This window comes from Crinia signifera, chromosome 5 (genome assembly GCF_055691185.1).
Source record: "Crinia signifera chromosome 5, ASM5569118v1, whole genome shotgun sequence".
Lineage (NCBI taxonomy): Eukaryota > Metazoa > Chordata > Amphibia > Anura > Myobatrachidae > Crinia > Crinia signifera.
In genome coordinates, this window is record NC_139221.1 from 16,081,546 (window position 1) to 16,108,167 (window position 26,622).

The window sequence follows — 26,622 nt, forward strand, 5'->3', positions numbered from 1 at the left end:
AGATAAATTGGTTGAAGCCTTTGGATTTAACCAATTTATGCAAATGAGTGTATAATATCCAGCTTTTGGCAGTAAAAATAGTTGATTGTAATTTGTACTCAGACATTACCAGATTTCCATTTCAACCACTCAGGTTGGAAAGATAATCTTATAGTGGTATCCATCTTAAGAGGCAATGTTTTATCTACCCTTTTGATTGGCGGTGCAGTAGACTCTGGCATTGTGCAGAGTCAACTGCACGTGTGCTGGTTTCCGGGAACGTGGCACATGCACTACATTCCTGTGGACACCGATACCGCGGCTACCATTTTCCAAGGGATTTTTGCATCTGCGATAATAGTATTCTGGGTTCTGTAGAGATCTTCTGAACTCATCAGCCGACACTTGACTTAATAAATAAACATGTCTGGATAATCCACAAGGTATCTTATCCAAGTTCTTAGGACATGGGACTCATGGAAGAAAAAGGGAGACCAAGATATACAATCCTGCTGAATATTATTAAATAGGGCTCATTATAATTATATTGCAATTCATAAAAGCCAGCAAAAAAAACATAGATTGGAAATAGAAACTCTATGTATGGGAAATAAAATAATGGATGACATAACATTATTGATCTGTATCTGATAGAACTGCTGGTACTGTATATGAACATATTCTTCTTATTATTGTAACTATTTATTATTTCAAGCATTAGAATTAATATTATTATAATGCCACTATTTTTATGGAATAATACAAGGTTATAGAAGATGACAGAGGCAGAACTCTGGGAGGCAATGGAGGAATCAGCCACCAGGCTCCTGCTCCCAAGGGGGCACCTATCCCGCCTGCGAGTTTGAATTAGTTAATTGAAAGCCGTGGATATTGCTTCTGTGGCTGATTTCCCCTCCTAGCATATATATTTACATAAATACATGCATACAGATATTTATATAAGGTTGTGTGTGCGTGTGTGTGTGTGTGCGTGTGTGTGTGTGTGGGGGGGGGGGGGCACCGATATTTATCTTGCCTCCGGGCACCTGGGGCGAACTGGAAGAGGAGATGATGTATTTGTAGAGAAGAGCTTGTCTTCTATAATGCAGTGTCAGTGGACAGAGGGACCTCTGTATGGTGAAGATCGGAGAAGATCAGCAGGCTATATTTCAAGCACTTTACTTGGAGACGGTTAAATGAAACCACAATCCCATTTACTATGGACAACATTTGAAAGTAATGGAATTTTGTATGGAACGCTGACATTGACAAATGTCTTTCTCTGTTTGCAGGTAATACTAATTGAATTCATACAAATTACTAGAGTCTAGCTATCAGCATTTATATCCCTGTTATCAGCTTAGCTACTAGACCAGCTGCATAATTCTGGAACACATCCTGGGTCTATTGTCGCTGAGAGACACTGCAGTCACCGGAATTTACAACAATGAGACATTCTGGACCCACCAAGCTTTACTAAATAAACAGTTGGACGTGACAATATTTTATTTCCTTCTACATCATTTCAAAACCAGGGCCTCTGTGTGTCCAGGTTTGGCCGACTGCATTATTTTACTACTCCGCATGTTAAAGAGATACTATTGCATTTTTCTACAATTCTGAATCTTGATGCAATTGGAATAACGACGACCGTCTCAGACCTGTAAGTTTGAGCCTGAATTTGGACCATTGTCCGATGGTGGGGGGTTGTGCATGCGCAATTATGCGCATATGCAAGATCCGGGAGCAAACGGCTTAGGCGAGTGTCACACTAACTGAGCAGTTAGCTCCAGAGTGGGCGGGCAAAGGGGGGGGGGGAGGATAGGAGGCTGGAGCAGGGGAACATGCAGCATTTTATTGGGCATTCCCATGAAAACGCTGGACGTTACCCTGGGAACACATGCGCGCCGATGCCTGAATGGGGTGGCCGGCTGACATCACATGACGTCAACGCCCGCCCCCTTTTCAGCAACGGTAAGTAGTAGTAGTACGTTTATTTATAAGGCGCCACAAAGTGTCCCCAGCGCCGTACATAGCAAACAAAAAACAAATTTCAAGGTAAGGTACAGGGTGTGTTGATAAAATACAGTATAAATAGGGGTATAGCTGGTAGAACTAAAATCAGCATCAGTTCAGAAGTAGGTGTCGGAATTGTCGAGGAGACTGAAGATGAAGTAGAGGAAGGGAAGAACAGGACAGGAGCACAGGTGAGGTAAAGAGGTAGGGTGAGTATGTGAGGAAGGTGGGCCCTACTCATAAGAGTTAACATACTAAAAGGAGGTGGGTGGACGAACAAAAAACAATAGGATACTGTAAGTAGGAACGGATCGGAACGGAGGCAGGATAGGAGACGGTAATACAAGTTCTGACTAAATTGGTCTGAATCATGCCCAACGCGATTAAATCAACTAGATTTTTTATAACAGTAAAGACAGTCAAGAAGAAGAACATTAAGTAGCAAACACATTTTCTTGGATTTGATAGCCTCCATGGCCCTTACTTATGGACTTTTTATATTGTCCCTGTGCATGAGTGTGTTTCCTATGGATATTCCATTTTTCTCCTATATTCTTAAAATATACTTGTAGGTTAATTGGTTTCCAACATAAAAATAACATCAGTGTGTATGTGTGTGCATGTACATGTTGTAGGCAGTATCCACCATCGATACTGTATGTATATCATTTGTCACTTGAGTCAGCAATACATTTTTCTAGTGTCTACACAGCCTAAAAAGTCCAGAGTTATTCCATATTTACTTTATTTCCTATGATGGGCAGTCAGTTAAGTGTTATTAAATGTCTTTGATTGTTCTCATGGTTTTCAATAACATTTTCTTATAATATATGATTTCAATGTTCTTTGATGTTTGTGATGAAGCTTGCAATTGCAATCCATTAACAGACTGTGGGACCTCTCAAAGGCCCTTATTTTGATCGGCACGGTACGGCCCGCGTGCGGCCGTACCGCCGATGTTTTTTGTCTGCACATGCGCAGAGGTCATTCTGCGCATGTGCAGCCCCCTTCGCCGCAGACGGATTTCGTCCGCCGCAAAGGGGGCGTATAGGGGCGTGAGGGGCTTCAGCCCCTCATTTCCCTATGTGTACGCCCCGCGTTTCATGGGCGTTCCCATGCAAACGCGGGGCGTATGCATGGTAATGAGGGCATGACGCCCTCATTACCATGACATGGGGGCGGAAAGCTGACGTCGCCGGATGTCAGCTTTCAGCCCCCTTACAAGCTCCCACACGGACGATTGTCCGTGTGGTCTGAGCTTGCGGGAGCTGCCGCGGCGTGCGGGCCTGCCTTCGATGGTCGTCGACCATCGAAGGCAGGGGGCAGCTCCCACCATGGTGGAGGCGTAGCCTCCACCATTTTTGTGCGGATCGCCAGCCGTCCGTGTACGGACGGCCGTGGCGATCCGTCTGGTGGGCGGCCCTTGGTTTGTGCGGCCGGAGCCCCGTGTGCGGCTCTGACCGCACCAACCAGAATAAGGGCCATAGTCAGGTGTATTCATTTTTTTAAAATGAATTAAACCACTATAATTATATACCAGTGGACTCTGTTTATGTCAACTCTGAAGACACCTAATGCACCAAGGTTAATTTGCAAGGATCTTAGCAGATAGTTGTGATTACAGTATAGTAAATACATAATTATCATCTGCTTTATATTTATCATAAATATGGAAAACACTTTCTCGTTCTGTTTTTCTTTTTTTTTTCTTTTTTCTTTTGTGCTGGTGGTGATAATTGGCAAATAAATCCATTTTAATTCCATGGTGTCAGATAACTAAACGTGGCTTGTATATTTTTCAGAATAATGAAATAATGTGAATGCGGTATGTATTTACAAAAATACCACTGTGGTTTTTTTTCTTTGTGTTATTCAAATGCAAAATAAAAATAAAAAACGTATTATATAATATAAGCACCTGTCATATTATTGTTAATAGCAAATTTTAAAGTCTGGGAAACATTAATAGATCAACATTTCATTTGCTAAACAGCAGGTGTTTTGAGTTCAGTGAACATTATCTATTCATGTTTTCTAATTAACTTCTTTTTGACGCTGCTTGAAAATCTGCAAACTAATTACAGTAATTAAATAATCAAGATTTTTCTAGGTGAATTCAAGCCAAAACTATCAGCTGCATTAAAGTCATTAGGACATCTGAACATTTTTTTTTCTCTCTTCCTAATAAAGTTTATGCCACTTAAAAAAAAATATACAGTGAGTATATACAAAAAAGGATGCAATTCTACAATATTTTTCATACTAAGATATAGATAGGAAGAGACATTTGATAAATCTGTAACCATTTTTTTTTGTTTTCGTTTATTTTAGAAAATTAAATTAGAAAAATTGAATTTGAACTGGGCTGCCCATTTACTAAATCAAAATACTTAAAAATACGCAATACTCTGAGAACCAGAATTTTGAAATGTTACAAAAAATTCTATGTAACGCCATTGCTTGCTTGCTTGTTTTGGGAATTTTTCTACTGTGGATAACACATAGCACCGCTGCGCTCTGTGCATGGTCTATAATTATATCCAGAATGATGTTTTGTTCTGTACAAAGGGGGAAAATAACTGTTCCTGATGATGTAAAGGCAAATAAAAGGCAAAGGAGACGCTAGAATAATTAAACAAATGCATTTAGTAAAATTTGACGGAAAGAATATTTAAACCAATAAATCTGAGTTTTCAGTACATAATAACTGGCAAACACTGCTCCTCTCCTCTGTGGGGGGAACTCAAGTGTTGTGCGAGCTGGCACAGCCGAGGGAGAAATTTCAGTGTTGCTATGCTCGGGCGAGCGCAGCCGCCAGTGCTGACATTACTGTTGTTGTCATGTTAATTAGTTTTAATATATAACTAGATTTACATTTGTCTACATTTATATGGCACAGAAGCCAGAAAACGACAATGCTCCTTAGAATATAATAATCATTTCCGAACTTCAGCATTAATTTTAGAGCGTGGTCAAAGTTGGCTGGTGTACGGCGCTATGTCATACCACCACTTTTCTTACCCATTTCATTGCAAAACTATCAAATTCCAAATTTTACATGTTATATGCCACCATTTCTAACTTTCCACTGTGGCCAGTGATTATATACATTTTTTTTATATGATCTCAGGTACATTATTTTTAAGCAATCACTATACTGCCAGCGATATTAATAGCAATCACGACAATTCTGCAAAGTTTTTAATTGTAGTACTACAATGTTCCACTATATTTAAAATCCATTTTAATTAGTTAATTACTGAAATCATGTTGGGTAGAAAATATGGTAAATATACGATTAACCCAGGGACTGGTCAACCAATAGGCTGATCAGGCTGCAGCCAGGAGTGCTGGGTCCAGGGAGGGGGGTGGCTGTGTGGTGGTGGTCTCTGCAGTTTCTCTGTGGGCAAAATCCGCCTCCAAAAAATGGCTGCTGCCTTCTAGGGGACAGATGCTAGAGGTCCTACTAGACCTCTAGCATCTGTCAGGGGAAGGCAGCATGCCCAGCGCTACCCAGAAGTGCAGATGCACTCTGAGCAGTTATCCTCATGCAATGGGCATTTAACCTCCCCTGGCAACAAGCATGTTGTCCCCTGACATTGAACAAGAGATTCCCTGGCAACAAGCAAGAAACCCCCTGGCAACTAGCTTGTAACCCCAGGCAATAAGCATATGTTACCCAGGCAACGAGCAAGTATACCCTGGTAATGAGCATAAAACCCCCTGACAATGAGCACATAACCCTTGACAACTAGCACATAACCCCCCTGGCAATGACGCATAATCCCTTGCAATGAGCACAATACCGTAGGCAATGAGCACATAACCCCTGGCATTAAGCACAAAACCCCAGGCAATAAGCACATAACCCCTGGCAATGAGCATGTAACCCCGGGCAACAAGCATGTAATCCCTGGCAACAAGCACATATGTAAAAAAGTAATTAATAATGCATGGGGGACGGCACTTCAGTTTTAGAATAGGGTGTCTGGAACCCTTAATCAGGCCCTAGATTTACCAGCATTAGGGATGCCGGCGGTTAGAGGACCAACAACGGCATACAGATGCTGAGGTCCTAACCCTCTCCTCCTACTCCTCTAACCTTCTCTGCCAGCAACAAGCCCTACCCCCTACCCAGTTGTAATTCCATCAGCTGGCATAACAACCATTGTTTGTCGACTTCTTGGGGTAGACCTATTGATTGTCTATCTAGACACGGTAGGATCTATCAACTGGAACCACATAAGCATAATATGAAGTATACTGTAACATACTCATCTTCATCTACAGTAAACCCACTTATAACGCTACCTTGAATTACAACAAAGTAACAGCATATGGGGGGTATTCAATTCAGGATTACGACTGTCAGAACATCCCGATAGTCAGAATCCTGGGCCATTTCCGTCTGATCCGACAGTAACTTGACAGTAGGAATTCAATGTTCTGGTTGTCAAGTGTCGGAAAGACTGTGGAACGGAGAAAACGGGAAACAGACATGAATTTGACAATCCTCATCTGTTTCCAACAAAACAGATCCGACTTTTAAAAAAGTTGGATCTGACACCCTTCAATTCTGTTGTTAACAGCAGCATTGAATAGGTGAGTGACGATATTTGCCCTGTCGGGAAATATCGGGCCAGATACCCCCCTTAGTTTACTAACTTCATTATAATCCACACTCGCCATAAATACGTTTTATTCTGTGTCTTAAGTTTTTGAAGTAGCGGCAATGTCATATATTTTAAGTTTCAGGAGCCAATGTCTAGAGGTCTGGAGAACACAGAGACAGATGTACCGTGCAGCTCACAGACTGAGATTCACAACAATTTTGGGGATAATGTTTCCAGCAGTGATTTGCCATTTTCAGCTTATGCTTCTGTGAAAACACAATAGACAGATATGGCAGCTTAATAGGCACAAAGAAAACATGTCAGAGTAAAGGCACAATTTCTCCGCTTTCCCAAACTGAAAGAACACAATCTCAGAACACGAGGAGAGCACAGTGGTTAAAAAAATATATATTTTACACATTTATCCTATTAACTCAATCCAGAGAGTAGACAGGGGGATGCTGTGAGCCGGCGGAGGGAGGATAGGACACATCCACTGCGCCTGTTATTTCTCATTCTTGGCGCAATATTAAAGTGAAAACAAATGGAGTCGTACAATTTCATTTTCTAAATGAATCTAGAATATACAGAAACACCTGGTCAGTCATTTCCTCTGTAGGAATTACCGCTCTGTACTCTTACTCACAAAACAAACAGCAGCTGGTTTAGTAGATCTTACCGTCCGTACAAAAAGGGCATATACTGTAGAGTGAGATGGTTTATATGGTGACCAGAAACAGGAAAAGGCAGCAACTCAAGCTGAGTTCTAAAGGAATCGCTGGATATAAAATGTGAGCACTTTTACTCTACTGTAAATGTTGTCACTTAGGGGCAGATTCATACCCTATAGTAATGGGCAGAATTTGGCCCCGTCCTCAATGGTCAGATTTTGCACATGTGCGAATATGGGTATGCGCAAACCCCAGGAGTGAACACTTGCCAGGCCGTTCTCTCCATAGTGGGAGGTATGGAGGCGGGCAGGGGAACACCCAGCATTTTAGGGGCGTGCCCATAAAAACAATGAGCATTTCCGTGCATACATAGGTGTGTCGATGCCTGCTTGGGGTTGCGCAGCTGAAGTCCCATGATACCACCGCCTGCCCTGAATTTGGCCATCTTCAGCCAAGATAAAAGTATTTTATCTGCGGAAGGGTAAAAAAATTAATTAGATGGTCAGCGACCATTATATGATTTTTCACCCATGTGGACCCATGTGAGGGGATGTATAAACATACACATCCCTTCGCATGCAAGGGAGGTATTTGGACAGGCAGTGGTGGAAATTATCTGTTCGCTAGGCTGTGAAGATACGCAGTCTAGCAAACAGGTCGGAATTTGGCCCTTTATTAAAAAGATACAGCTTTGGCGCAACTGTGCACTTAGTTTTATGCAAGTGCCTCTACACTAGTAAAATGGAGAGCAAAATAGTACTAGGAAGTGAAGTCGGTCTTACCAAGGTTTGGAGTAGGGCCTCCATGACGGAGCTGATTCTTATGGTCTTCCCCTACACTTTGAAAAGGGTTTGGTTCTTTGGGCCAACAATAAAAAGGTTGATGGTGAGTGTTTAGGTTGACCCTAAAAGGTTGACCTGCACAAGGTCCATGGTTTCTCAACCTAATAAATGTTGACCTGAAGTCCGGAGACCAACTGCTAGATGAGAGCACTAAGAGGCAAATTAGCAATGCAACAAACAATAATATCACACACAAAATTGGCACATCATAAAGAGAATGTTCATGTGTCCTTATTTTCATGATTAAATAAAGCTGCAAATGATATTAACAGGAAAACCCCACAGATGTGGGGTTTTCCATAGCATTATAGAATTAGACAAATCATTATGGACACCGGATGCAGCCATTCACTAGCAGCAGAAACTGTAGAAGCAGCACACTAATTGGAGAGTGCACACAAGCACAAAAGACCCATGTGTGATCATGTTCTGCTGTCTCTCTCTCTCCTGTCAGGTGTTTCCACAAGGAGGGGTAATGAGAGTCGCCATCAGGGACTCCTGAGCAACTACATCAAATAACTGTCCTCGTAAAGAAACTCCAGAAGATTAGGAGTGCAGTGCAAGGACAGCAGGAGATTTATAATTGAAAAGGGAGCCTTCTATAGGTAGCGAGAGGATAGACTACTATGTACACTAACTACACCAACATACATCTCTTCTCTTATCTCAAAATATCTTCCAACCTGACCTCTACGCTCCTCACAAGATCTGCGTCTCTCATCCGATTGCAGGACTTTCTACGAGCTGGACTCTGTGGAATTCTCTCCCAAGCACAATAAGACTCTCCTCCAGTCTCCAAACCTACAAGCTTTCCCCGAAAACTCATCTCTCCAGACAGATTATCAAATTCCAGAACCAGTCACAACCTCCATATACCGTTCCTATCTAATCACACCCCCACTGTACAGGCCACCCATATCATCTCTTTCTTTTTCACATTTTCCATCCTCCTCACCCCTGGCCAAACTGCTGGGTCACCGTATCATACAGCACACCAGGAACCTTTGCATTCTGGTAGAATTAATGCAATAAATAATGTCTATCCTTGTGTATCAATGCCTATCTCCCGATAGATTGTAAGCTTGCGAGCAGGGGCCTCATACTGTCTGTAAATACCCAGTTTGTTGTATAACTGTCTCCTACTGTAAAGTGCAGCGGAATATTCTGCGCTATATAAGAAACTGTTAATAAATAAATAAATAATACTAGTGATGCTTCGATATCCTACTGAACTTATCAGCTACACAATACATGCACATTATAGCTATACCAGAGGCAGAACTCTGAGAGGCAACGGAGTCATCTGCCACCAGTCTCCTGCTCTCAAGGGGTACCTCTCCTAACCTGCAAGTTTAAATCAGTTAATTGAAAGCCATAAATATCTCTTCTGTGATTGAGTTCTGAAATGTATATGTCCCTCGGTCTCTCTCTAGTTCTATATTTAGATATATATAGAGATATAAATATACATTTCAGAATGGTCACACATATAGATTGTATGTGTGCGTGTGTAGAGCGGGGGGGGGGGGGAGAATATATGTCTAGCCTCTGGGCAGCTGGGACGAACTTACGCCACTGAGCTTAGCTATACATACTGTTTAGTATATATATATATATATATATATATATATATATATATATATATATATATATATATATATATATAATTTACTTTTCTAGCAGTCCAGATATCACCAGTAAAGCCCACTCCCTTACAAAGACATTACCCAGGTACAGTGTTTCAGATTGAATAGTGCTCATCGCTATTAATGCATCAAATAAACCATTTTATCTATTGTACTCATTACTGGGAACATTATCATTAGCTAATTAGATTTCAAGGGTGTTAAAGATGTGGCCTGCGGCTTCCGATCTGAGACTGTCCTTACCAAGTACCGTCTATAAGGTATAGAGTATGCGTCATTTAAGTGCAAATTAGACTTTTTCCTTGTAATTAGAAACAGGCCAATTAGTTAACAGATCAATAACTGCACATTACAATCTGCCTAGAGATGAGCAGAGGAATTCTGTGATTGTTGTAATTTTTTGGGGATAATGGCCCGTTAGGAAGTCTCGGATAAAGTCATCGGAAGGTCACCTACAGAGTTTCATCGGTATGCATAATGGTTATGACATCACCGGGACGGTTGCCAGTAACTCTCCTGTTGTAGAACATTGATATGTTTGTCAATACATTTATTACAATTAATTAATGAATCGTCTCCTATACTCCTATAACTGAAAAGTGTCCCTTTGAGGGGGGGAGGGGGGGTGTTATCTGATTGGCTGCTGACAAATCCACTTGTGAGATTTGATAAAAGGGTAAAATATTTGATTAAGGAATGTATATATACATTGGATGCAGTCAATCAAATATCGACATATTCGTCATGCCTACATGGTCAAAATGCAGACACGGTCAAAACAACGACATTGAAATGGTTGACATGTCCCAACTTCAGCCAATCATCTACAAACTGACATGTTACTGGCTGTTTTTAAAAAAAATTACAATGAGTTGATTGGGGGTACTTTATTTCTCTCCACTTTTCACTCTCCAAGGCTTAGTACACCTTTCCCGCAGTGGGAGAGACAGGCTTCCCATCTTCCTAAGCATGGCAGAACTCTAGCTACATGCCCACAACACTACTATGACACCATCAAAAGGCAGAACAGTTCCATGCAATTGCCTTGTTGCCACCCAGATCCCACCGTAAAACTCCAAATCCACTCAAAGTGAGATCCACCAAAAATCTATCCAACTAAGAATACTATGCAAATACACATAATATGGATACATTTGGCTTCTGCCCTCTAGTCTAGAACACACTCTGCATCCAACTCACAGCATTGTATAATACTTCCAGGAAACTTGCCTTGCGGATTAGTAGCTGCTAACCTAATGGAGTTATAGAAATATATTTCGACCATCCTAATGTTGGGTCTGTTGCCGTTAATACAGTATACAGGATGAGTGCTGTACACTACAGCAGGGACATTTTTCACGGTAATAATTATTCTATCACAAATGGAATATCTACCCATTTACATTTTTACGTTAAGAAAATACATCTAATTTGACATGTTGCTGCTCCTTAACATCTCCTGTCTTAGACGCTTACATCTGGTCCATTAACTATGGGTACACATAGTGATACACCCATTTATACTTGGGCCCAGATCTTTTGGAGGGGATCGAGTCCCACTCCTCCCTCCCCTTGCAGGGAGAGAGAGAACTAAATGCTGCTGCAGCAGTCTCCCTCTCCATCCCAGCACTCGCTGCACAGTGCTGTGAGCCATTAAGTCTGCCCTTCCCCCCTCCAGCGTGCCGGTGTCTGCAAGTTGGAAATGCCTCCTTATTGATATTGGTATTGGTCTTTGTCTGAAACTATGTGGTAGATGTATCAACCCTTGAAGCGAGATCAAAGTGGAATTTACCATCCAATCAGCTCCCAACAGTCATTGTCAAGCACATCCTGCCACATGGCAGTTATCGTTATCACCTTTCATTTTATCTCCATCCAAGACTTAGTAAATAGACCCCTTCATCTCTCAACACTATGGGCCAGATGCACTTAGCTTCAAAAGTGATAAAATGGAGAGTGATAAACAGCCAATCAGCTCCTACCTGCCATGTCACAGACTGTGTTTGAAAAATGTCATACAGGAGCTGATTGGCCGGTGGTTTATCACTCTTGAAGTTTAGGGCATCCGGCTCTTTATATCTCTCCAAGGCTTAGTACATCACCCCCTAAATCTCACAGAGACTTGGTAGAGGGGTCATTGGATTAGTAGAGGCGCAAGTCCAAATGTGTGATGGGCAATAAGGTACCAGCCAATCAGCCCCCAACTGCCATGTTACAGGCTGTGGTTAAAAACTAACATTTAGGGGATGCATGTTTGGCACTTTATCTCTCTCCACTAAATAGAGCCCCTATTGTCTTTATGAGTTTCATAGTAGAGAGGATTAGACTGCCCATTGGTCATAGAAATTGATAACTTCTTACAAAGGGCCCTGTTTCCTACCTGTTTGCTAGGCTGATGATGCTGGCGGCCTAGAGAACAGGTCAGCTTTGATGTGTAATAACCATTTTCATATGTACAGTATCATGCAAGGAAAATCATTTACAGTATAATGTGTATTTCTTTGGAGAGAGAACAATACTTTATTTTCCAGTTCATGTTTTATGTGACAACATCATTAATGCGCTGCACACAATAATCTGACCGGCTCCTGGTATGAGATCCGGAACACTTTGGTCATAAGATACAGTAATGGCAGAAAACAACTGACTGATGCAATATAATAATAATTGAATCCTGTCAATGTGTAAGAAAAATGACGTGAATTGGAACGTATCTTGGTGCTGCATTGTGGACTGTGCGACAATTCGGACAAGTACCTGTGTATTCCAGGTGGAAGCCAGCAGCAGAAACGCTGATGTCTGATTGGAAATTTAGGTACAGGTTGTTTGATGTGCTGTTCAGTAGGTGAGGGATCGTAGTTCCTGAAAAACATATGACAACCAGTACATCAGAAGACATGCAAGAAGCAACATGTATGGCACATTCATGTATTCTTTTGCCATCTGATTGGTCACAATGTAGTCAAATGATTATCAATGTCTATAAACAGAATAATACGAGCAATGGCAAAAAATTAACTGTCTCGTCTCTACACCCAGCTCGTCCTTGTCTACTCTCACCTGGTCCTTCTCTACTCTCACCTGACCCTTCAATGCACCCACTTGGCCCATCTCTGCACCCACCGTGCCCTTGTCTACTCTCACTTGGCCCTTCTTTACTCTTGCCTGGCCCTTTTCTACTCATGCCTGGTCCTTTTCTACTCTCACCGGACCCTTCTGTACTCTCAACTGGCCCTTCTGTACTCTCACCTGGCCCTTCTCTACTATCACCTGGTCCTTTTCTACTCTCACCGGACCCTTCTCTAATCTCACCTGGTCCTTTTCTACTCTCACCGGACCCTTCTCTACTCTCGCCTGGTCCTTCTATACACTCACCTGGCCCTTCTGTACTCTCACCTGGCCCTTCTCTACTCTCACCGGACCCTTCTCTACTCTCACCTGGTCCTTTTCTACTCTAACCGGACCCTTCTCTACTCTCACCTGGCCCTTCTATACACTCACCTGGCCCTTCTGTACTCTCACCTGGCCCTTCTCTACTCTTGCCTGGCCCTTTCCTACTAGAATATGTAATAATCAGTTGGACACTTTGCAAAAATATTTTCTGAGTACACCCAAAACATCTCTACTACTTTTTATTTTGTCTATTTTGAACCTTTCCTACTCTCGCCTGGCCCTTCTCAAAACTCACCTGGTCCTTCTCTACTCTCAACTAGTCCTTCTCTATTCTCACCTGCCCCGTCAATACACCCACGTGCCCCTTTTCTACACTCACTTTTTCCTTCTCTACACCTGCCTGGATCTTTTCTTCACCTGCCTGGCTCTTTTCTTCACCTGCCTGGTTTATTTTTACACCAGAGAACTAGAGGCTACTAATAACCCTGACAGCCTTTAACTTGAGGTTGATAAAGGATTGGATAGTTTTGGTTATCCTTTCAGTCTGTGTATCTTAGAATCTATGTTACAGTAGCTTAGAACCTATTGCATTGATATTCTTGTGGTTTAGCCTCTTTGATCCATCATTTCCCACCTTTTGGGAGTTTTTTTTTTTATTATTTTTGTGCTGTGCAGGAAAATGGTTGAAAATCACCATACTGTAAATTAGGGCATTTATCAATAAATACTATGATTTGTCTGGTTGCTAGGGTGCTTACTTTATCCTTTGCACCAGTGCTCACAAATGTCAATACAGTACCCCTGATAATCGGGCACCTTCAATTCTGACACTGTGCCAGATAATCCATGGTATCGGTGGCAGTATCCACAGTCTGGCCCCACTCCTGCCGACACAGCCAGACTACCTCATCCGCACAGATCAATTTTTCCCAAGTACCCTGCCGCGTGTCTTCCTCCACAGCTCACTTCCTGCTTTTCGGCAGATAGCGGCTGTAGGCAAAGTCAGTTCAAACTGACTTTTATTACCAAAGGCAGGAGAAATTATTCGATGGTGAGCAACCATCAGATGATTTTTCCTGCTAGCGGCCGCATGTGAAGGAATGTGTTAGTGAACACAACCCCTCGCTTGGTATCAGTCCATCTGTGCTGCCCTGTGTCCCGTATCCGTCCAGCTGTGCCGCCCAGTTTGCCGTATCAGTCCAGCTGTGCTGCCGAGTATGTTGTATTAGTCCAGCTGTGTTGCCCAGTGTCCCATATTAGTCCAGGGGAGCTGCCCCCTTTTTTTATTAAAAGAAAATAAGTGTTTTTTTATTTTACTGCAAGGGCTGCCATATCAATCCAGGGGTGCTGCCCTTTTGTTAATTAAAATAAAAAAAAATGTTTTGTGTGCCAAATCAGTCCAGGGGGGATGGTAAGTGTGCCATATCAGTCATAGGGTGGCACTAAGTGTTCCGTATCAGTCCAGTGTTTGTGCCACCCACTTGTGTCACTTTTGGCATAAAACAACATTGTGAGGTGTAGGGTATTCAGGATAGACTGGAAATGAGTGGAAATTAATATTATTAAGGTTAATGGTAGCATAGGAGCACACAAAAAACTTAAATTCTGCGATTTTAGCGATTTTTTATGTTTAAGAAAAAAAATACAGATCCAAAACACGAAACATGTTTCCTGCTGGTGGTGGTGTTTTGCAACAGATCCAGATCCAAAACACAGCTGGAGATACAGACCCGAAACATGAAACACTAAAAGTGGCCGATGCACATGCCTAATAAAATCCCAACCAATCAGCTCCTGTTATTGTCGGTAAAATTACAGATAGATGCTGATTGGCTGGTCATTATCTCTCTCCAATGTATCTATTTTCAAGTTTGATATATCTCCCCCGCCAGCTCAGCAAAGTAGAATAAATAAGCGCCACAATCGTCCATATGTAGCAGAATAAAATTGGGTGTATCACACACACTGTATAAACCACATTTGCTAATGTGACAAATCATTGTGTACAGATTGATTATTCATACATTATTTAGATTATCAGTAACTGGTTTTGTTTCTCATTTTTAGTCCCATATGTAACCTTTTACTGTCTTTATATTGTCTTATTTCCTTTAACGTTGTATTTAATCTAATATCCTTTGGATACATAAATTACTTTTCATCATCTACACTATCGCGGAGTCCCTGATTGCTGCTGACTACGATTAGTAGATGATTAATGTTTGCCTCTGAGGTCAGGATACATATTTGTTTTCATTCATATTTATTAATACACCTTGGGAAATAAACATAAGTACTGCTGTTCTCAAGATGAAGGTTCACAATTATCTTCGCGGTACTCTGAGCTATCTGTGCTTGGATTTTCCAGGATGTTGTTTTTTACCATTTGTCTGGATGTCCAGATGTCACAATTGCATATATGGGCTTGGAACATACCACAACTGGTTCTGCGAGAGTTGTGTATTGTCTGACATGGCTGTGGGGCTACTTCAGAGGTGGACACTAATAACACAGCCACCTCATCTGGGCTACTATGCCTTACTGCCTTTCTCTCCTCCAACTCCCTGCTTGACCCACTCCAGACTTGTCCTCTCCACTATTATGAAACTGGCCATCAAAAAGTCTGCAATGACCCCCATGCTGCAAAATCTAGGGCCACTACTCTCTGCCTATTCTTCTTGACCTCTCTGCTGTTTTTGACACTATGGACCACCCTCTCCTTCTGCAAATCCTTCACTCCCTTGGTATGTGTCCTCTCCTGGTTGTTCTCCTACCTCTTTGACCGTTCCTTCTGTGTCTCCTGTCATGACTACATCTCCCCACCACTTCCACTAACTGTAGGTGTCCCACAAGGTTCTATTCTTCTACTCTTCTTTTCTCTCTCTATATGTCCTCTTTAGGTTATTTGTCAGTTATTTTGGCTTTCAATGTCACCTCTTTGCTGATGATACTCAAATCTTCCCTTACTCCCCTAATCTCTCCCCTGTTCTTCTCACTTGTGTCTCCAACTGTCTCTCTTTTATCTCTTCTTGGATGACCCAGGACTTTCATAAACTTAACATGTTTAAAGGGGTGTACACACAGTGAGATTTTGGCAGGAGATTTTATTATGTCAAAATCTACTAGAAGGTTAGCCAAAATCTTCCATTTTTCCTTAGTCAATATTGTCTACCATAGATTGCTTAGCATAGATTGACTGTGCAGGCAAGGCAATTTTGCCTAGATCATAGACTATCATTACTTAGACAAAATTGCTTAGTCAAAATTGGCCATTAGCCAATATCTCACCATGTGCATAGGTTTTAAGGCTGAGCTGATCATCTTATCACCCTCCCACATAACCTCACCTCCCACAATCTCATTATCTATTGATGGCACTACTATTTCCTCTAGCCACCGAATGCATCTCGGGGTGATCCTTGACTCCTCCTTCTATTCAAACCACACATTCAGCACTGATGCTTTCACCCCTTTCTCACCCAGGGTTCTTCAAAGACTCGCATCCACTTATTGGTCATCTCCAGGCTGGATTACTGTAATCTCCTTCTACGTGTCATCACTAACAAATGCCTCTCTCTACTCTAATCTATCCTCTATGGTGCAGCCCGGCTTATCTTCTTCCCTAAATGCACTATGATGGTATTTTGTATTGCATTTGTGTCTGTTTGTGTGTTTGTGCTTGTTGTTTTTTGTGTGTTTAATTTAATAAATCTCAAAGCTAATTATTTTCTACTTGAACTTTTTTTTGTTGAATTTGATATTTTATCACAGTTATTTATATACAGTAGGTCAAAGTTGCTGTTCACCTGAGTAACTGCCGAGTCTTGGAGCATTGTTGTCACCGCCATCATAAAAATCCAACGAGTCCCAGTTATGTTCCGTTGCAAAACTGACAACCTGCACCTGCGGGAATAGACAGACAAAATGTTTCTACAAAAAGTTAAGACAAAAAAAATTTAAACATTTAAATATATTTGTGCATGTTAGAAAGTAACAACTTAACTTAATGTCATAACTGACATTGCTGATTATACATCGTACAGTAGTTATAGTATTTGAGAACAAACCCGAATGAACCTTACTCAGAATTTGTCAGTAACATGGTTTTGGTTGAGATATAGAAACACAGTGGGCCTAATTCTGGTTCACTCGCATTAGCAAATTCTCTCTCTAATAGACAAAACCATGTGCACTGCAGGTGGGGCAGATGTAACACATGCAGATAGAGTTACATTTGGGTGGAGTTTGTACTGCACACTGATATTGCAGTGTAAAAATAATGCAGCCAGTATTTACCCTGCACAGAAACAAAATAACACCCAACTCTAACTCTCTCTGCACATGTTACATCTGCCCCACCTACAGTGCACATGGTTTTGTCCATTAGAAAGGCAGGGACTGATGTAAATGTTCAAATAGACTCTCTACAGTGCTGCGGAATATGCGTGCGCTATATAAATAACTGGTAATAAATAATAATAAATCTACCAACATCTGTCTTCCTTTAGCTTCTCTGACTCATTCTTGATAACTCCTGGCAGCTTCCTTTATTCATCTTTCCTTACCTTGTACTTTATAATTCTCAGACCACTTCCTTCCCCCATTTCTTAGGCCTCATGCTATATTACTCCCAGACCACTTCCTTCCTCCCTCCATCTCTCATGCCTCACGATATATAACTCCTAAACCACTTTCTTCTTCCATCTCTTCTACTTAATGCTATATAACTCCCAGACCACTTTTTTTCCTTCATATTTTATCCCTCACGCTATATACCTCTCAGACCTCTTCCTTCCTTTCTCCTGCCTTACGGTATATAACTCCTAGACCACTTCCTACCTTCATCTCTACTGCCTTATGCTATATAACTCCCAGACCACTTCCTTCATATATCATGCCTTACGCTATGTAAATCCTAAACCACTTCCTTTTTTCATCTCTATTGACTTACCCAATATAATTCTCAGACCACTTTTTTCAAATATCATGCCTCGCGCTATGTAACTCCCAGACAACTTCCTTCCTCTCACCTGTCTTATGCTATATAACCCTAGACCACTTTTCTACTGCCTTACTTATATAATTCCTAGACCACTTTCTTACTTCATATATCATGCCTTGCGCTATGTAACTCCCAGACCACTTCCTTCCTTTCTGCTGCCTTATGCTATGTATATAACTCCTAGACCACTTATTCTTTCATCTCTACTGCTTTATGTACATAACTTCAAGACCATGTCCTTCCTTCCTTCATATACCATGCCTTACACTATATACTGTAGCACCCAGACCACTTCCTTCCTTCATATATCATGTCTCACACTATATAACACCCAGACCACTTCCTTCCTCTCTCCCCTCCTCTCTCACTTCCTTCCACACCCACACAACTTCCTTCCTTCAACTTTCCTGCCTCATTTTACTGTATACAGATGCAAGGTAATGTCTGTCCTTCATGTTTCCTGCCTCACTCTAAATTACTCCTAGAGAACTTCCTTCTTTCATCTTTCTTGCCCATGTTATTTAACTCCAAGGAGAATCCAAACACATTTTACAGCCTCACCATACACTCACTTCCAGATGGCTGCCTTGCTTAAGACTTCCTGTATATAACAACCAGACAACTTCCTGCTTTCATCTTTCTTGCCTCTTTCTACTGTATATACTGTATAACTGCTAGGCAATGTTCTTTCTTCATTTTTCCTGCCTCACACTATATGACTTGCAAACAACGTCCGTCCTTCATCTTCCCTGACTCACACTATATGGCTTGCAGATCACTTCCTTCCTTCATCTTCCCTGCCTCACACTATATGACTTGCAAACAACGTCCTTCCTTCATCTTCCCTGACTCACATTATATAACTCCTGGGAGAATTTGGAACACCTTTTGCTGCCTCATCCTACACTCACTCCCAGATTGCTGTCTTGCTATATACTTCTTCCTACCCTCGCTCTATGTTCACTCTTGAGTGCTTCCCTGATGTTATTAAATTATATTCCTGTCATCATTGAAGAGTGAATGTGACAAGTGTTTGAAAATATCCTGTGATCTTACTTGAATGCCTGCTCCCTCCGGCACAGTGATTTTCCATATACAGTTCAAATTGTTGTCATATGGCTCAGGGTAGCCCGGAGACAGAATAGTCCCCTTGCGCTTTGTTAAAATTCCTCCACAGGGCACTAGAATGAAAAATAAACAGATGACAATGTATATATAGTATTGTCTGTCAGCTATGGCTATTTTGTTCATCAGCTGCAATATACGTAATAGGATCTGACATTGGTGGAGTAGGTAAGCTTTATGTTTCACAATACAAGACAATAGGTTGATTTAGCGGTGTCATATACAGTATGGATGCATACAGAGGGTTATTTACTAATCTGCTTAAAGGTGTCTGCACTAAAACCGTAGCACCTGTATAACCTATTGAATGGGAATGTACCCGTTTTATATAGGTGCGTCTATGAGGTGGGCATTACTGCATATTCAAATGTGAAAACAAACTATAGAACATCTATTTAACTTCTGCCTTTATCCTGCACAAAGTAGAATTTTTTTCTGGGGATGTTACGCACAAATGTAAACTATATGCATAGATCTCCTGATTTGCGCTAATGTTAATTCAAATTGCCAGCCGCCAGCCTCCGTCATCTTCCACCTTTCGTCAGACACATGCACGCCCGTTATGCTGGAGCTCCCCGTTAGTCCTCTCCACCTCACCGCCATCCCTATTGGTCGCCGCTGCACCACTCCTAACCCTGCCCATCTCCCTGAAGCAGAGACGGGCAGGGTTTCCACCGCAGAGCCGCCAAGTGACTGGGATGCGCGTGCATGTGAGACACGCATCCCAGTCTGATGGAGCCCCTTTCAGCCAGCACTCGCCAGCTTGGACATTCTGGCAAGCACTGGGGCAAAATGAGAGGGGTTCCATCTGTAGGGAGTAAGAGGATGGCATGAAGAGGCAGTAGGAGACTTGGCAGACAGTGAATGAAAAGGAGTTGCACTGGGCACAGAGAGAGGATCTCCAGGACACAGGTGCAACCTTGATGCCAGCTATGTGCTCCCTGTGGATCTCTGCATGTAGATAAGGGATCCCGGAGTGCAGCCTGCTGGTGGCTGTGGCGGCAGCAGCTGCTGCTGGGTGAGGCAAGAGTGGCAAGCAGTCTGAAGTAACAGACAATTTAACTGATTTTTCAAACTCCTCTTATCACTGACTGAGTGACCAGAGTCGCGACCCCATGCTGAGATAGTCACAACCCACTTTGGCGTCAGGACCGACAGATTGAGAACTGCTGGTCAATAGTATAGGCTGTAGCAAACATTTAATTAATATAAATACCTGTGAGGAAAATGTTAAAAATACCATAATAAATAAATACACAAACATAATAGAATCAGTACGTTCTTTCTAAGCTCACATTCTCCCACTTCATGGTAAGGCTCCTGTCTCTTCTTCCTGGCAGCTGCTCTCTGGTTCAGTGCTCTGGTTGGGAACCCTGATCTACACACACAGCAAACTTAGTAGAAGACGCTACTACCAGTGTGCGTGTGCAGCCTTGCTCAACTGCATTCACAACCGCATTGCATTTATCTCTGAATCAGACCTAGAGAGACTAAACTAATTTTGGTTAATTAGGAACAGGCAAGCTTTGATTGGTATTAACATCCATGTTCAAATACAATCACATAGAATGCAGAGTAATGGCTTTAGGAAGTACTGTATTAGCGTTTGGTTAATGTCTTGTCTTTTCCTGATAACATTTCATTATCTACAAATAACAGTAAGGCGTTCTAAACTGTACTCTTGAGGCATCTGGGCATTTAAATCAGTTGAATATATTTAGCATATTTTAATTAGCTTATTTCCTACCTATCTCAGGAGTGTTAGCTCCTCAGGTCCGCTGACTGATCTGTAGGTAAAATATTCTCTTGGTTCAGCTGCAGAACTTTGGGTTTTATGTGTTCCTAAGACTAGTTAAGCAAGGTTAGGTTAGGTTATACATTAATCACGATATCTGGTTGATACTGTAGGTCAACAGTGTCTAGGTTGATTGTCAATATGTCAACACTACTGTATGTTCAGATTGTACAAGGGCTATATAGCCAAATTGTCGACACAAGCAAAATGTCACTATGGCATGGTTGATGCATTTAGGATACCACCGCACTCGTCATTCCTATGTTGGGATGCAGTGGCCTGTGACCACATTGCTTAAATAAAGAAGAATGAAAAAAGCAGAGGGCACAAAACTCACCATAATAATCCCCTTACCTATACAAATAAAGAAATAAAGAATTCCTAGGAATGGTGAGTGCGGTGGAATCCTGCATGTGTATATTGGGGTTATATTGAGGACACCGGGGGACGAGGTAAGAATGAAAAAAGAGGCGAGAGGAGGGGAAGACAAAACAAAAAACCTAAAATATTCTGAATTGCCAAGGTTTTTGCGATATTTAGATTTTTGGAATACACTGATAAAGGAGACTCGTATTACTATTATTAGTTGTCATTTTCATTTGCTGTATTGGGGCCTACACACCGGGGGGCTGTGCTGAGCCATCTGAGCAATGTGTGCGGAGCGATCTGTCAGGGCCAGTGTTCTCCGGTAAGAACACCGGCCCTGACTGGCAAATCTAACTACAGTAGATTTATCCTGCATGGAGGATCTTAATCACCAGGCAACATCGTGCATTCCTATCGCTATGGTCCCTACAAATGTAGCAATGTAGGGTCATTTTCTAAGCGATTGCTTAGAAAATGGGCTGAAATCGCCATGTATGTTGGCCCCATGGGATCAAACTTAAAAAAACTTTGCTTTGTGTTTTTTGTTTCTTAACTATAGAACTTTGGACTCTTCTACAGTGCTGTCCTCCAAGGACCTACATTTTAAAAGTATTTTAGTTTTTCTTGTACACGAGAGAAGTCTGATTTTTTTTTTTTCTAGAAAATGACTCTTCATACGTACTGTATATTAATTCTATCTCTTTGGAGACTGACCTCCTGTCAGCTTCAAAGCATAACACATGCCCAGCGCATCTTTTTATCTTAAAAAAAACCTCCTCTGATTTATATTTCTACTTCATGTATTCATATACATCATTCCTGGATTTACTTTTATGCTTTTTTATGTGCATGTAAAGTCCTTTATAATGGGCAGCTCCGACTTGTGCGAGTGTATTTGATTCTGCTGCAACTACTTTACAACATGACTTTTTTGATCAAGATTCCCAACTTGCGGATGAGGGGAAGATGAAGCATAATTTGGAATTTTACAATCATCAGTATTATCCTTGTTTTAGGATTGGTAACTTACAGATTTATAAAAGTTACACATACAGTAATTGACACATTTAGTTGACCCACTTACCTCTCTTATCATTAATAGTGCACTACAACGTAACACAGGGGGACCGATTCTAAAGGGTACGTTTACTACATCTTCTAAAAAAGATTATGATTATCAGAGACCTAACTAGACATTTTGGTGCCCTGTGCGAGAGAAGGAATTGGTGCTGGTGTGGGGGGGGGGGGGGCAGAGCTCTGGTGTGGAGGCTTTGTGGGGAGAGGTGGCAGCTTCTGGTGGCACTTGCCGCTGCTGCTGGTGGGATGTGGGGGGATATGGAGAGAGTAGTTGGTGACTAGTGCCACCCCCCCCCCAGCATTGTGGTGCAGGGGGGGGGGGGCAGATGGAGCTCGGGTGCAAAGGCATTGATTGGAAAAGGAGTGAGCTTCTGCACTCATCACTGCCATCATAGAGGGGAGAAGGCAGCACTGAGTTATCAAAGCAGACATGGCGGTGGGCTGCCTGTTCTCTGTACTCTGTTTGCAAAGCACACTCACCGCACATCTGGCTATGGCCCTGATGTCTATCATAGGATGCAATAGTTAAATTACTGATTGGTTGCTATGGGCAACATAACCTTTTTTTTAATTTCTAGAAGCTTAAGTAAATTTAGCCCTTAAGTTGGAAGCAAAACAAAAATGAGCAAGCAATTTTGCCCCTTGTTCAAATCATGTTCCACCGCGAGGCGGGGGGGGGGGGGGGGGCGGTGGGGGGGTGTTACATATGCAGAAAGATTTAGATTAGGATGGGGCATGTCTAAACTCACATCCAAAATGCAGTTTGAAAATAAAGCAGACAGTTTTTGTGGGCTACATGCAAAATCAGTCAGTATTTACCCTGCATGCAAAGTAATAAATGTATTTGCGTGTCCCGTCCGTCACTCCACCCCCCCCCCTTCCTGCGTTGAAGCCCCAGATTTTCTCTAAGTAGGGCCAGAGGCAGAGGCACTAAGCTTCAAACGTGATAAAATGGAGAGTGATAACCAACCAACCAATCAGCTCCTGCCTGACATGTCACAGGCTGTGTTTGAAAAATGCCAGGCAGGAGTTGGTTGGTTGCTTATCACTCTCCGTTTTATCACTTTTGAAGCTTAGTGCATCTGGCCCTGAATCTGTTGGCACACAGTGTTTCATGGGTTTTCCCATGGAAATGAGGCAATGACATTGCTGCCTGGGACGGGCAGCTGACATAACTGGATGTCAGTTGCCCGCCCCTTTCCTCGCAATAACTACAAATGGTCAATATACACCAGATCGAAAACTAACAAAAGGTTGAAATGAAAGTTGTTGAAGGTCGATGAAGGGTTAAAATTAGGAATCCATGTAGCATATAAGAAATGGCACGTAGACTGTTTTGCCATGGTTACATTGCAAGGTCACAAATAATAAGCCTGAGCGTGCCTTATCTCCTCGATACTGAGTTTCTACTCCCCCCCCTCTTGGTTTTGGTATGAAGTGTGCACCTGCATAAACTCCCTTATAATGGAAACCCCCCCCCCCCCTCTCTTACCCATTCTCTTGTGTATGATATTTTGTACGCCTTCTGCTGAATCTGCCCAGCAACTATTAACAGACCAATAAGAATGTAACATGTACTTGTATACTCCCATGTATTCTTGCCTTTTTAAGTTGTTGTAATCTCCTATTAAAACAGAGTGTTTCTTAACTCGCCACCGTGTGTTTGGTGTGTAGTGTTAGGTTACATTCTCACGGGTACCTAAGGGGCTTATCACATCGAGGGGCTAGAGATATTTCCTTACAGTCGACATGAGTGTTCATGTTTTTTTGTGGGGTATCAGTTTGTACATTTCATCACATGGACCTCAACTGTCCTTGCACCTTACGGACAGAAAAAAAAAATCCCAAAAAAATTAATGTCGAACTTATTATGTGTCTGCCATTGACATGTCCATTGCTTGTATCGATCTTTTGTCTATATTGACCTTGTGTATATTGACCATTTGGTGTAGAGCTATCGAGTGTCTACCTAGACAATGTCTCTCTATGTCTACCGCATACCCCTAATGAGATGTGTTTAATATATCTACATATTGTCCCACTCGATTACTGCGAACAGTTGATGAAGGACTACTAACAATACCCATAATTTCCCTGAATTCATCTGGGGGTCGAGTTTTCAGCGCTGTGACTCCAATTCTATCGAACTCACTTCCCAGCTCAGTTCGAGAAGCTTCCACTCTGGAGACATTCAAAATAGACTCAAGACTTTCCTGTTCACCCAAGCATTTCACAAATGTCCCTTGCTATGTTTGTTTTGTATTTTGTGCTGTGAAAGAATAATGTAAGCACTTTGCGTCCTATTAGGAGAAAAGTGCTATAAAAATAACATTATTATTATTATTATTATTATTATTATTATACAGTATATTGAAATGTATAATGAGTCTTAAGCCCTATACAGACAGGACAACTGGTGCCTCCGTGCTGAGGGGATGCAGTTAAAATCCCGGCGGTCGAGATCCCGGCGTTCAGAATCCAGACGCCGGAATCCCGACCGCCGAAATGCCAACACATTCTCCCTCCTGTGGTGTCCACGACACCCCTGGAGGGAGAATAAATTTGCTGCGTGGCGAGCGCAGCGAGCCCGCAAGGGGGGGCGATCCACGTCCCCCCCTTGTCAGCATTTCGGCTGTCGGGATTCCGGCGTCGGGATTCTGAACGCCGGGATCCCGACCGCCGGGATTCAATACTGAATCCGTGCTGAGTTGCTTAAGCATGACCACTCAGCGAATCACGCAGCACTAGCGCTGCTGTGTGCTGCTGTGTGCTGAGCGATTGTACTGAGTGGGTTTTGCCTATTTACAGGTATTCATAGGTATTGTTTACCCGTCGATCTAGCAGAAAGCAGGAAAGCCAGTACAATCACTGTGGCCGAAAGTATCTCGCGGAAACGCACATCACTATCGCTGCAGGGCACACACACGTAGCGATCCGTGCTCCATTTCTAAGCAATCTAGTCAGATCGTGTAGAAATGGGGCTGCAATTACCCTGTGTGTATGCCCCTTTATTATTGTTATTATTATTGTTATTATAAATAATAATAATAATTTTAATTGCTTATATAATGCAGCCTATTGCATTGCACTCTACATTTCGTAATAATTGATATAGCAAAACTGGGTAATAACAGACAGAGCTGTATGAGAAATAATAAGCAGTAAAAAATTGGTTTTATTGAAAGATGAGAAATAAATCATATCAAAGCCTAATAAATTTTGATCGTTAATGTTAGAAAGCATTACAATGCGGCGGAGCAAGGTTTCCAATACATAGCAATGTTTCACAATATTAATATAATACCCGGCTTAAAAAGAACTGTTGTGCTTTATTTTTTTTCAACTCGACAGTAAGATAAGGGTATGTATACTCCATTTACATATTAGGCCGGATTCAGACCTGGTCACTGCTGTGGGCATTCGAACAGCAGCTGATTATCTGGGCCACAATGCGCTTGCTAGCGAAGAAATCCTGCCACCTTTCTCCTTCGCTGGCCATTCGCACGGTGATTGACAGCAAGTCGGCATCTGGGGGTGGTAACCGGCCATTTCATGGGAGTGGCAAGTAAAAAGCAGATGTGCCCAAAAAAAAAAACACTAACGTAGATGCGCCAAAGCATTTTAGGGGAGGGTGTGTTCAAACTGAAATCTGAATTTCAGTGTAATAAAAAAAGCAGCCAGTATTACCCTGCACAGAAACTACATTTCTGCAAATGTTACAAATGTTACATCAGCCCCATCTGCAGTGCAGCATGGTTTTGTCCATCTTAAGAACAAATTTGTCCTGTGATCAGATCTGAATCGGGCCCACAGATTCAGGGGCGCCACCAGGACGCCTGGATAAAATGAATGGGGCATGGCCCCCGGAGGGGGCATGGTTACCAGATGTCTGTGGCCACGCCCATTGGGGGTAAAAAAAAACATATATTTATTTGGCAGAACAGGTGGGTGGATGGGAGATTGAGATCATGCACAGATATGAGGACAAGCTAATCCTGCAGCAACTGTCACTTTCCCCAGCTCAGCACATGGTACTGAGCTGCATGTGCTGCGCTGGGGAGAGAGGCTGCTGCAGCAGCAGCAGCTTGTCCTCTCTC

The 26,622-nt window shown here is 42.2% G+C and overlaps 1 protein-coding gene across 6 annotated transcripts in view; it reads right to left on the reverse strand.

Moving 5' to 3' along the window:
- Positions 1–26,622, reverse strand: part of CSMD3 (CUB and Sushi multiple domains 3) — a 969,186-nt gene that overhangs the window by 204,179 nt on the left and 738,385 nt on the right. For all 6 annotated transcript variants that reach the window (XM_083186712.1, XM_083186713.1, XM_083186711.1 and 3 more), the window contains 3 exons: positions 19,219–19,343; positions 16,967–17,063; positions 12,525–12,629 (listed from right to left, as the gene is read on the reverse strand). In XM_083186712.1, the coding sequence (XP_083042838.1) occupies positions 12,525–12,629; positions 16,967–17,063; positions 19,219–19,343 (327 nt within the window). The remainder of the gene's footprint in view (positions 1–12,524; positions 12,630–16,966; positions 17,064–19,218; positions 19,344–26,622) is intronic.